Here is a 13,605-nt window from a genome sequence, read left to right on the forward strand (position 1 = left end):
TGGCTTTTCAGGCAGGAGACTCTGGCCTTTTCCAGAGTGCCCCGAGGCAGACAGACTGTTCAGAGAAGTGTGTACTCAGTGCATGGTGGTGTCATGCGCCAAGGACACCAAGGGCCACACTCAGAAAATATAAGGTAAATAGGCTTAAACAGCCCAGTTATTGTAAAAATCTGTTTCTATGCCCACAGATTTTCCCCCCGTTTACTTGTGGAGTTGAATCATCTGGTATGTTCTTTTCATAGCACTACATGTGGCCATCCCTTAAGAAGCTTCCAAATGAAAAATACTATGACTGTAAAATGAGTCTAGCTTTTTCACTACACCGGCAGGTAGGAAGAAGGGGGAGCTGTAAAATGGAGGGCTTTCCCCCTTGAGTGTGAGGACTGTGCTGTAATTGTATCAGGTAAGATTGTGTCCTGAAAGGCAGGAAGAATAATTCTGATGGTTCTGGTTGGGCAGAAACTAGATGAGATTTCTAGATTGGGTTTAGTCATTAAAAACACTCTTCTCTTATATTTTTGGTTGTCAGTCTAGCCTTTAATGGCTGAGCCATCTCTCCAGCCCAGGGTTTGCGGCCTCATGGGGAGAGCAACAATACCAACCAACCAGAGATCCCAGGGTCTAAATTGCCAGCCTGGGAGCACATAGGGAGGGATCCATGGCTCCAGCTGTATATGTAGGGAAGGATGGCCTTGTTGGGCATAGGTGGGAGAGGAGGTCCTTGGTCCTGTGAAGGCTGGATGCCCCAGTGTGGGGGAATTTGAGGGCAGGGAGGTAGGAGTGGGTGGGTGGGTGGTTGGGTGGAGGCACACCCTCATAGAAGCAGGAGAAGGGGAGATGGGATGGGGGTTCCTGGCGGGGAGAGATGGGGAAAGGGGATAACATCTGAAATGTAAATAAAATATTCAATAAAAATATATTTAAAAAAAAAAACAAACCTCTTTCTGCTGTTGTGAGGAAACAGATTCTGAATGGCAACAGCAAGTAGTTGACCCTCTGACCTCCCCTAGAAGGAAAGACAGACTTAACCTAAATGTGGTGTGTGTGTTCTTGGGTGGTAAGGAGAGCGTGCTGTGGATAGTAAGGGTGATCTCAAAAAAAAAAAAAAAAAAAAAAAAAAAAAAGATTAGATACAACTTTTTCAATGAATAAAATCGATTATTTTTTCAATGATATGAAATAATTTTTAACCCACATCAAAAGATTAAGCAGGAGTTTTCTAAATGGTCCTCATCCTGGAGACCTAGAAAAAATTTTAAGAACTATATACTGGAAAGAAAGGAAGAAAAGAAGGAACAAAGAAAATCAAGCAAGCAGGCATGATATAGAAATATATACATATATTTAACTCTAGAATCTTCTAGTTCATTATAAAATCCTTGAAGAAGCTTATTCCAACTGGAAGTTTTGGCAAAATATCTAGTGACCTTTTTCTAAGTCTCTAATTTCAATTAAGACCACAGATCCATGGCCACATATGCACTCTATGGTTGAGAGGGATAAGATTTGGGGAAACAAGAGGAGAAAGGGTTTGTATTTGCTATCTTCGTGGCACCCTCTGGAGGCGGGGGTTACTCAGCGTCTGGCCCAGTTTATGAGCAGAATGACGTCTTGGGAAGCATCAACGTCTTGCTGGTCAAGTCATGTTGCTCAAGGTTTAGTTGGTTACTAGGGAGTTACCAGAAGAGGTAAAGGAGTCAGTTACTTTAAATTTAGACATTCTGTGTCTCACTGTAGGTGGAGAATGTGAGAGAAACTTGGACCTAAAAATCAAAGCCTTTCAGTTCTCTCCTCCATGGCAAATGTGATTCCCTTCTCATTGGACAGAGTGTCCCTGTCTGGGGATGAGCAGGCTCATCTGGATTTGGCTTTTAGCAAAGACACAAATGCATCAGGGAATGTGAGTCCAGTTTTCTAAGGAAAGCTTAATCTGGCTGGGATGGGAACATTACAAAGGATTAATGTTCTGTCCTCATTGTCAGAACTACCTATATCTTCACAGAAAATCACACGAGAAGGTGGGCCTGGCTTCCTTATTCTTCAGAGACTTCCTGTATATGCAACTAACTCAGCTTTCTGTGAATTCGTTCTGGGATGTGCTGGCCTACTGATTTAACTCTGATTTAACTCTTCTCCATCTAAATTGCATTCAAAGCAGTCCAAGTTCCAAATGTCCAGTTGTGCTCAGTTTTAATTATAGTTTGCAATCTTCGTCATTTGAGGTAGAGATATGTCTATGTGAATCTGTATGTCTGTGTATGTATATATGCTTAATAGGTATTTACAATTATGTCTTAAAAATATTTTAAAAAGCTGCAAAGCTTTAGAAGAAACCTCAATGTGAAATCAATGTGAAATTTTTAAGAAGTGACTTGATGGACCAAGGACATAGGCCCATCACAGAGTGCTTGCCTGGCATGCACCACAAGGGCCTAGGTTTGCTACACACACACACACACACACACACACACACACACACACTCCTATATTAGGTAAATTTTAGGTCTTCAAGGGCACAGAGTAGTAAAGGTCTTTGTTCCTTTTAATGAAGTAGCTTGTCTGAAGGTGGGAGGGCATCATTTGAGTCAATTAAAAAAGAAAAAACTTAATACTGAACCTTGGGAAGTCTGGGGAATCACATGAACATGGACTGTGTTTACCAAGTGGACATTATGGCATCCGTGGTGTTCCCAAGTGACTGATCTAGCCTTGATTCAGTAGTGTGGCTCAATGACCGCTGTGACTTTTCCATCTTAAGGGCCTTTTGCTTTCAGGTTGAGACGACCATAGCAATGCCCAAACCCATCAGTCCTCAAGAATGAAGGACTTAAAACTTCAGTATGTCTAGCTCATAGTACAAATTATAGTACCATGAACTTTGATTCTTTGTGGTGGACTGGTTGTGGGCAGTAAGGGCGTGGTGTCCTGGTTCTTGCCAATGATATGCCAAGCTTCCTGAAGCTTTCCTGTTTATATAGGATTTTTTTTTCATCTTCAAAGAGGGTTAAAGACATTCATTTGCCACCACTGCCTGGGAGGTAAGATGGATTCCGGTTTTATAGGTGGAGGAAGTAGAGGTCTACGTGCCTTACCTGAGGCCACCCAGGGAGCTGGGTGTCCAAGGACAGGTTGTCAGGGCTGTCTCTTCTTGGTTGGATGGCTCTCCAGCTCTTTTTCCCTGGTGTTTGTTCTTGAGGGCTGCAGACCACTAATAACAAATCCATAGCATCTATAATAAACCAAGATAGGAAATAGATACCGCATATATTTATTTGTGTGTCTGTCTGTCTGCCTGCCTACACATTAAGCTCCAGGATATTTAAACGTGAAGGAGCTCATGTGACCCTCCCGATGCTTCCCTTCCCTGTCTGTAGAATGGGAATGCTAACAGTTGCCTCCTTCAGGGATACTGTGCACATGGAAGTCAAAACAAGCTAATGAGGTCAAAAGCTTTGAAAACCGCACAGAGCTCTGGAACTCTGGGCTGTCGTTAGTGCTGCCAGAAAATGACGATGAGGCTGCTTATGGAAGGGGGTGTCTCGGGGTAGGACTTTCCTAATTAGGGGTCTAATTGTTTTGGTGATGTGTGGCAATGATTTCAGTACTGTCATGAAAGAATCCAAAATCAAGAGAAGAAAAGGCTATCTTCTAGGGGGAAAAGCTAGCATTCTGAGTAGTATATATTTAGTAGACACAATGGCAAAACAAGTTGATTATGAGTTTTTGGAGTGTGCAGCTGGACCATGGCACATGGTGGGGAGGGGGCAGGGAACGGAGCCACACTGTATTCCACGTCACAGGCTGCTCTCCTCCTCCCACCACAGAGATAAAAGGAGAGGGCTCAGTGAACCTCAAGGTGGGTCAATCCTCCCAGGAAAGGGGGGACAAAATAGTCACCACTGGGTTCCTGATCCTTTCCTGCAGTGCAGGTATGCCAAGTATTTGTGTAAGTGGTAGCAAGGTGGATGAGGGTGCCACCCCTGAAGGGATGGTCTGAGCGATAACCTCAACTAAGCAGACCAATCAGAAGAGGCCTCCTCAGCAGGACTCAGGTTCAGTTGAAGCCTGGACCTCTCCTTTCTCAGCTGGACTCCCCTAGACAGGGTGCAACCTGCACAACCGATTTTGGAGGTCCTGAAACAAGAGTGGCCAAGACTTCAGAAACCTAGAGTTTCCAAAGGCATTCGAAGCAACTCGGAGGCTGTAGGCCAGCCAGCCTTGACTCCAGGGCCAAGCTGCTGTGCACCACCATGGGGGCGGCCACAGGAGCCTTTAATACCCCAGCAGTTTTAAACTGGGGATAAAATAAAGTGACTAATCCACAAAGGGACTCAGCCATTTGACTGAAAATAAAATCAAACGCCTTAGGGTTTTTCTTTTTAATCTTTATTGGTTTTTCTGCTTACAAAAGTAATACATGCTGGTTGTAAAAAAAAAAAAAAATTCAAATATTAGAGAAATATGTAACAGGGAGCAAAAAAAAAAAAAAAATGTCTTCTACATGTTCAGCCTTCCAGGAGAAAAAAACACCTCAACAGATTTGTGCAAATGAGAGGTTCTTTTCCAAATAGATCTTTGCTGGGGTTTTTTTTTTCCCCACAACACAAGCAAAGTTGATAGACATCCACATGTATGACAGATGTTCACATGTGTGACAGATGTTCACATGTGTGACAGATGTTCACGTGTATGACATGTTCTATCATAACTGCAGCCATGGTTTGGCCCCTCGATATTTTCTTGGCAAGCCAGAAGTCACCCCAAACACATGTAGTCTAATTCAAGAGAGTTGGGTGCTGAGGAGAAAATGCATTTGGTAAAGCACTTGCCTCTCAAGCATGAGAACCTGAGTTCAGTTACTTAGTGTCCATGTCCAAGAGAAAGAAAGAAAGAAAGAAAGAAAGAAAGAAAGAAAGAAAGAAAGAAAGAAAAGAAAAGAAAAGAAAAGAAAAAGAAAAAAAAGAAAGAAACCTAGGTGGGCGGGGGGGGGGTGGGGGGGGGGAATGGAAACAGAGGATTCCAGGTATACTGACAAGTTCCAGGTTCAGTGAAAACCCCCCATCATAAGAAAATAGATGGTTGAGAGCCGTGGAGGAAGACACCCGCCATCAACGTTTAGCCTCCACGTTCACATATACTCACACAAACACAAAGAAAGTATGGTGCACAGATGATTTACAATGACAAATGATTGGCACGAGCCGAGTCCATATATGCTGCATTCACTTTTTTTTCTATGACCCAATAGAAAAGCTTCCTACATCCCACTACTGTTTGTAACATGCACTGTTGCTGCAGCTAAGTGCTGCTGCTTGCCATGCTGCTGTGGAGGCCAGCAGGAGCTGCCTTTCACAGTCCCTAGGAAATAAGCAGCTTTTCTCTAGCCCCACTTTGCAAAGAGCTTAGACTCTGAAGGAAAGAATTTCATTCCACTATAAGGCAGGACTCCTTATCAACAACAACAGTAAAAATAACTAGGAGTTATCAAATGTGAAGTCTGAAAGAACCATGTGGTGTGAGCCTGAATGGGATGCTTGTATAAAATGACCACACGAAAACAGTTCAGAGGGGCCGCCATTCCTACAGGTACCAGCAAATCTTCAACTAGGAAGCTGGGATCAGAGGGGTTAACTAATGTGCCTAGGCTTAAGAAAGGGTAAACCTGAGGTGAGTCACTAGAAAGTCAAGCAGTCTACCTGGAATTCTACAAAATAGAGAGGGTAGCCCAAAATGTGATTGGTGACTTTCAGCTATATGCTAGGCAGGTAATTCCCAGGACAGGCTACTGACATGGGTTCCTTCCTATAACATGTAGGCTTATCCCAGTTACTGGTGATGTCTCTTGAGCTTCCATGTACCAAAGGCAAACTCACTGATATTTGTTGTTCAGACGGCTTGGCTTGGCAGAACGATATGATGAGAAATTGTATCTATTACTTTGTGTGTGTATAGATACAAATGTCCCATAGCACACGTATGGTGGTCACAGGACAACTTGTAGAAGTTATTTCCCTTTTACCCTGTGGGTCCTAGGGGCTGAACTCAAGTCATCAGATTTTGTGTCAGAGGCCTTTTTCCTCTGAGCCACTTTGCAGACCCCAGAGCTACATTTGCTCTTGAACAGGCTTCTCACCCATAGGAGGAACCGGTGTCCGCCCCTCCCACAGATGAGAAATAAAAAGCAAACAGTGCTAACTGAGCACCCAGCTCAAGGACCAAGTGGATTAACCGGCACACTGACATTCCCAAACTGTCACTTGTGAGTTCCAGAAATCTGCTTCTGCAAGTGTGGAGATCCTGCCTGAATTACTTAGAGTGCACAAGAGCGGTAGGAGTGGGGGTGGGGAGGGATGTGGGCTGGTGAGTTTTCGTAGCAAGATTGTTCACTGTGAGGCTGATCTGGAACCAGACAACCACATCTGGCTTTTAGTGGTCTACTGCTCAATGATATTGGCTGGGAGGAACACACATGTGCCGCAGATCAGTCTGTGTACGTGTGATTGCCAACCATGGTGGTATCTGACAGAGAACATCCTTTGGAATGCTGGCTGAGGTCATGTATGTAGTAGATACAGGGGCTAAGACACATCATTTGTGTTGAAAGAGTAATATTAATTTGGGGAAGATAGTGCTTCCTGGTTGAGAATGGAAAGGCTGGACAGACCTGGTTGAGAATGGAAAGGCTGGACAGATGGGAGGTGAAGGGATTTTTATCATTCTTATTGAAACGAAAACTGAAATTGGTGGCCATCTTATGAAATATCTGGGAGGCACAGACTATGCTTTCCCCCTCTATGATCCATTTGAGTCTGTCCATTGAAAGGCAGTAGGGCTGGGGAGGGCTTCTGCATGCTGGGGGGAATTGAACAGAGAAGTGAGTAAGTGCCTTGCTCCCAGTCTCGAATGTTTGCAGTGAGAATGTCAACACGTGTGATCAGATGACATTCAGAGGGCTTTCGGTAGGAGCAGGTGCATTTTCTTCATCTCCCAAAGAGCACTCACAGCTGAAATTATCTTCTGAGATGAGACAGCCACACAGGGGGTCAGCTAGCAGAGCAGTTTAATCCAGTCAAACAAAAGAGCTGAACCTTGTTCTACAGAGACCCTTCCGTCCCCGCCTGTGAAGAGCCTAGAGAAGCTTGTTCTAACTGATTCTAATTCTTCAGCTTGCATTGCCCACTGAGGCTAAGCACAGGACTCGGGAACAAAGGTCTAGGGAAACGGCCTCATCTTGGACAGAGTGAGTCTATGTGAGACCATTCATTCTTAGCTTTGTGGCCTCTGTGTAAACTTGTGCAATCAGCTTGGGTTTGGATAGCCTTGAGATCTAAAAGACCTGAACTTACGTAAGGCTGAGAACCAAGGGTGACGAAGCCTGACTCGGGCCACCAACCTAACTGAGCAGTACCAGGCCAGGCGCCTGAGTCTGTGCTGTCATGATCGCTGCCCTTCCTCAGCCAAGCCATGAGCCATTCCTAGGTGATGGTGTTAAGGCAGAGATGATACTTCCAGCCCTTCCCCATGTCGTGAGTAGACCACCAGACCTCCCTGTATATAATTCAGAGCATTACTGAAGCCATTTTAAAGAATTTTGAGCACTCTCTGAACTCCCCCTTTCAGTTTTAATTCCCCAGAGCACAGCAGCAGAATTCACATCTCTACCTGATTCAGGAAGCATTAGTTTCCATAGAGGGTCCAGGCACCCATAGCCTTTAGATTCGTATACAGAATCCATATATATATCTCCCATCATTGATACAGACTAAAGATGATTTTGTTGTCTTACATCCGTGTGACTGTATTTGTGTGTACATGCCTGTGGCGATTAAAAGATCAGTCGTGTGTCTTTCTGAAGCATTCTCTACCTTGTTTCTGTGCGGAAGCATGGTCTTTTAGTAAACCCAGTACTCACCAGTTCAGTTGGTCTGGGTAGCCAGCTTGCTCTGGGGAAACTCTTATCTCTGCCTCCTAGACACTGGAGTTTCAGACTGGCCGTCATGCCCACCAGGCATTTAGGAGGGTGCTGGAGATGGAAGTCCAGTCCTCCGCTTGCAAGGCCGATGGTTTACCCACTGAACCCCTATGCCCTGAAGATGGTTCTTGAAAAGCCCTGGTTGAAGCAGACTGATACTAAATGTGTCTCAAATGGTTCTGGTGCTGATTGACACTTCAGGGGCTAAAAAGGGCTGCTGGTATCATTTCGGAGATAGCCTGAAGTGGGATGCAGGCAGAAGGCAGCTCCTGGTGGGTTGTCTCTATTTCACAGATAAATTCTGTTGACTAAGTAGACTGAGTAATGTTGCCTAATTATTCTTCCTCACAGGTCAGGGTAGAGGCAGCCAGTTCTTATTAGAGACTAGTCCGTGCATTTGGGAAAACCCTAGGTTGGAACTGTGGGCCGATGGGCCTTTTTAGATGCCTTTCCTCTCTGCCACTTGTCTGAAATGTGTTAAGCACAAGCGTCTGGTGTTGCAAGACAGCCTTTTCCATGACTCTAGCAAAGAGATTGAGGGGAGCACTTAACATGAGGCCTTATGCTGTGTGACTCAAGGAAGCCGAGCAAGGCGAGGCTGGAAATGGGGTTTTTATTAATACAACTCCAGACATTCTTCACTGAGGCAGCAGACCTTCAGATGATAGCCAAGAATTTGAGTGAGATTTAGGACAGTCTCTAAATCTGGGCAAGAGAGATGCCTCTGTGGTTGAGAGTGCTTGCTGCTCTTCTAAAAGGACTTGTGTTGCATTCCTGCCGCCTGTGGTGGACAAGCTCCAGCTACAGGGAACATGACGCCCTCTTCTGGCCTCTGGAGGCATCACAGTCATATGCACATACCCACACACATGCACAACCAAATCTTGGATGAATAAACATGGGATACAGTGCTGAAAAAAATACATGGGAAAGGACCATCCTTCTAGAGTAGCTGGAAGTCGGCACAACACTTATATTCATCTTCTTGGGAGTTAGCAGGCTGCATGCTTTATAATGACTTTTAATTCAGTAGTTTCGTGTATTTGGATATGTTATTACATCATTGCATCAAGTACCAAGGTCAGTGGTTGCAGAAAATATATATGCCTGGATATGGTATTTCATTAGAAGAGATAGGCCATGTGTTCCTGTGTGTTCGTGTGTGTGTGTGTGTGTGTGTGTGTGTTGCATACATCACACAACAGAGTCCTTGGATGAGACCATTGCTTTGTGAGAGGCATAAAGCTACCTAGATACTACATAAAATGCAATTGGCTATGGTACTTGCTATTCTGTGTGTGTGACTTGGTAGATGATGTGCTATGGTGCTAGCCAATGGTGAAAACTTTGGAATGTAAATATAGCACAACAGAGCATTCTAGGTAAATGGGGGGTGGGGGGGGGGTTCATTGCCATCATTACAGGTCACCCTTGGTCTTCGTGATTTCACATGTAAACCGGATTTAAGAGATGAGTTAAATGTGAGATTCTTCCCCCCATGTATTTTATTCTGTATATTTCAGTGTTTCAATTCTACTTTTTCTACCTCTACTGGAAATCCACTCTGTCTATTTAGAGATATGCCTGGCCAGGACATAGAACTTTGGTGTCATATCTTAATCATTTGGTTTTCCATAGGCAAGCAGCTTTAAATAATCAATTGCATAAAAATACATGGATGCTGCACCAAAAAAAAAAAAAAAAAAAATCAATTTCCATCATAAAAAAAATTCAGAAGCAACCTCTTCTGTTTGTCAAAACTCATCATTATTAAATTCAGGCAGGGTATTAACTTTATGGTTGAAAGGTTTTGGCTGTACAGAGATGAACTAATTTTGAACACATGGCAACTATATTAATTCTTTGAAAAGATGAGTGAGGAGCTCTTCCTATCATACGTAACTTATTAATATTTTGAATGGAATCATTTTCCTAAGTAGACCTGACTTTTTGGGGGTGTATTTTTCTCTCCCAGTCAAGAGCCACATGCTCAGCCAAGACAGATTTATGACCTTTTAAAAATAATGATGGAAAATGAGATGGGGGTGGGAGGGGACACGTTTTAGTGTCTGCTTTGCTCTGAGGCCTAAACTGCGAACTCTCCAGTTCTGGAAGCCTTTGAAATGCTGATTCCAGTCTTCTTGTGGGCTCTTAAACACCTTCTCAAATGACCCATTTTAATAACCCGAAAGCTATTATATAACGAGCAGCCATAATTTAGTCCAGGGCTCTAGGGGGACCCTCACAGTTCAGCAATGAATAGTTAATACAGGATAATGTTTAGCAGGTTATTAGTTTTCACTATACAAATGCTGATCGGGGAACGCTTTTATAAGGTGTTTAAAAGAAAATGTAATTAACTGGTTGCATGCTTCTGTTGCAGCTCAAATTGAAATTATTCCATGCAAGATCTGTGGAGACAAATCGTCAGGAATCCATTATGGTGTCATTACGTGTGAAGGCTGCAAGGTAAGCTGCTTGAATTGTTGTTGTTTCTATTCATGTTACAAGGCATCCTTGCAATTTCTATTTTCCACTTCCAGCCTACCTAAAAGTCCAACTCCTTGAGATTCTGAGTGATGACAACAGGGTGTGGTCAGTACTGTGTTGTTAAATTGTAATTGCATAGACTCTAGTCCTTTCTTCGAGACACCAGAAGAATCGAGAGCAAGGGACCAGAGTCTATTGCACTGATGAGATACCTGTGGGGATAGGGAGACGATGGGTCAGTGGGGAATAGCATTCCATGTGCAAGAACGTGGGAGCTGAATTTAAATCCCTGATGCCTATGGGAAAACTCCAGAAATGGCCACCCATGCCTGTTAACCCAGCCTTCTGGGGTAGAGATCCCTGAGGCTTACTGGCCAGCTAGCCTAGCTGCAGCAGTGAGCTCCAGGTTCAGTGTGAGACCCTGTCTCCCAGGAATAAGGCAGGGAGGGAGTTACAGGGAAGGACACTGACATCCTATTCTGGCCTCCCTTGCTCCAAAGTATGTGCACACACAGAGACCTTGGACTGCCCATTACTGGATTTATGAGAAGGTATTTACTGTAAGTTTCGCTCGGTTGTGACTGAGTGTTTCTATTGCTATTCAGATGTTAGGTTATGGAAAGAACTGATCTTTATGCCTTGTGTCACCTATCCACATCTTAGCCTTTTAATCCCTCAACTTAATCCATAAAGTAGCCAGCCATGACCCCTGCCCTTCCCACCTGTAAGGATATTCCAAGAATCAGAGGTGCTTATAAGTCACGTGGAAAGTGTCACTTGAGTCCACGTGGAAAGTGTCACTTGAGTCCACATAGCATCTTCATTATTGCTATTGTGACCATGTGTATGGCGTGGCCTTGGAGCCGTGGGTGCAGAACAGACTCACTGTGAGAATGGAAACCAGAGATGCTTATCTTAATCAATCCAAGACCACGCCCCCAAACTGTTACTCAAATTTCCATTGGTTAAATTTTAAATGCTTCTGCTTGTATGGGAAGAGTCCTAAGACAGGGTTAAAATAGCACAGAATGAGTGGGAGAGTTGCTATTTGATACAAAAGACCTAGGAGACAGTAATAGCCAAACCCAGATTAGCCCTGAGGCTTTTTAAGATTGGGGGTTGGGGGAAATCTGTGAATTTGGTTTGCTTTCCATTAGTGAAAACTAGAATGCATTGCATAAGATAGAATCCCCCAAAGACATACGTACATAATGGTGGAGAGATTTGGGGGCGATTGGCCTCATCATTTTTTAAATTATTCCTTTCACTGCTAATCATATCATTGGCTGATTTACATAATATGTAAATGCATCATCTAGACTGCAGGTTGATGGAGATGGATTTTAAAAAATTATTGGGCGTATTTATTTGGGACAGGAAGAGGAGGAGCCATGGCATGCATCTGGAGGTCAGATGATAACTTGCAGGAATCAGTTCTCTCTGCTATGTAGGTCCTAGGAAGCTAGGTCATCAGTCTTGGTGGCAAGTCCCTCTACCCACTAAGCCACGTCACTGGTCCAAAGCATGGGACTTTTATACATCACCAAATCCTTTTGTACTTTTTTTTAAAAGGCCACCTACCTTTCAGAAGTGGGGAACTCGTTACTTGAGGGGAATTTTGAATTATTCATCTCTGTGGTTAAGACCTTATAGTACTGGATTTAAAAAAAAAGAAGAAGGAAAAACTATGCCCTTTCTTCTTTAATCTGGCCTCTCTGAAATAAATTATTTTAAGAATGAAATACTTGGGGGTGGGGAGAAGGCTGAGATAACACTGCTTGCTCCAAGGACCTAGCATTGAGCATGTTTGTGTGCACTGTAACCCGACAGTGACAGGGGCAGAGCCAGACAGATCCCCAGAGCTTACCTGCCAGCCACCAGAGCTGAAACAGTGAATGTCTCTGTCTCAGGTATTAAGAGTGACAGAGGAAGACACCCAATGTCCTCCTCAGGCCTCTGCATGTTCCACACATATGGAAAGAAAGTTGAAATACTAACCTAGCTATGAAAATGACTTGTTTGCGACAACTGGCTCAACTTCAGCCTCTGTGTCCCCAAAGTTATGTCCTTGGTGGGAGCACCAGGTCCTCTCTCATCCCTACAGGAGTGTTTGCTCTGTTGTGGTCCGCCACATGCATGGCCTTCATGCATAGCACTTCTCCCGGGTGTCTATGCCACCTCCCCAGAAGCCCAGCACTTCTGAGTCAGTCAGCTGTGCCCCTGTAGTTCTACATGTTGAACTGACAACATGTTATCTAGAAAAATGAAATTCAGGGGTAGAGTGGGGGTGACTTGTATGCTATGCCTCGGGTTCGTTACTAACAGGCTATTCTGTAAGTCCTGAATTTACAGAGTACCAATGCATTTACACACGCACAGGATACATTTTAAAACCCAATATTTATTCTGGAGAAAATACCAACAGTAAGGCTGACAGCAGTTACAGTCCTAGTACGTCTCTCTGGACACCCTCCTCCCCAAATCCTGTCCGTGTAACACCTCCATGTTGAAATGGGGTTCAGCTGGTGGTGGTTCTGCTTGTCTGCTCACCTGACTTCCCACAATGGCCACACTAAACCACTAGAGAGTGATTTATTCAGTGTTGTACAGTGTTGTGAGTTTGATTTTGAGGGATGCGGCACCTGTTGTATAGAGTCTGACTATAATCATTTTACCCCTAGTTACAGTGAAGTCTACAGACTTCTGACACTGTTGTTAATTACCATATTCTAACCAGGTGGAGATGATCCCACCATGATAAATCCTCACAAGGCCACACTTCCTAATCCTTCCCAAACAGTTCCACCAACTGGGGACTAAGTAGTCAAACATAGGAGTCCGGGAGGGGGGGGGGCATTATTCAAACACCACAGTCATTTCTGAGCTAGCTGTTTTGTAGGTATATCTAAAAACCAACCTGACCATAAGGAAGCCAGAGAACGTGATCATTGAAGTAATTAATCATTTTTCCATATAGTTCCTTAGGTAAGCAGAAACCATAGATGTGAGGACTCCTCCCTTATTACTGGCTCTTCCCAGTTTGCCCTCTGCTCATACCCTTGGGATCTAGACAGGGGCAGTGCACTATGTAGCCTCTAAGTCTGTGCCCAGACTACCTGGGTTGGAATTCTGCCTGGGACTTG

The 13,605-nt window shown here is 44.0% G+C and overlaps 1 protein-coding gene across 3 annotated transcripts in view; it reads left to right on the forward strand.

Annotated features, from left to right (window-relative positions):
* Positions 1 to 13,605, forward strand: part of Rora (RAR related orphan receptor A) — a 726,948-nt gene that overhangs the window by 677,016 nt on the left and 36,327 nt on the right. For all 3 annotated transcript variants that reach the window (XM_076926173.1, XM_076926175.1, XM_076926174.1), the window contains one exon: positions 10,356 to 10,441. In XM_076926173.1, the coding sequence (XP_076782288.1) occupies positions 10,356 to 10,441 (86 nt within the window). The remainder of the gene's footprint in view (positions 1 to 10,355; positions 10,442 to 13,605) is intronic.

This window comes from Arvicanthis niloticus, chromosome 27 (genome assembly GCF_011762505.2).
Source record: "Arvicanthis niloticus isolate mArvNil1 chromosome 27, mArvNil1.pat.X, whole genome shotgun sequence".
NCBI lineage: Eukaryota > Metazoa > Chordata > Mammalia > Rodentia > Muridae > Arvicanthis > Arvicanthis niloticus.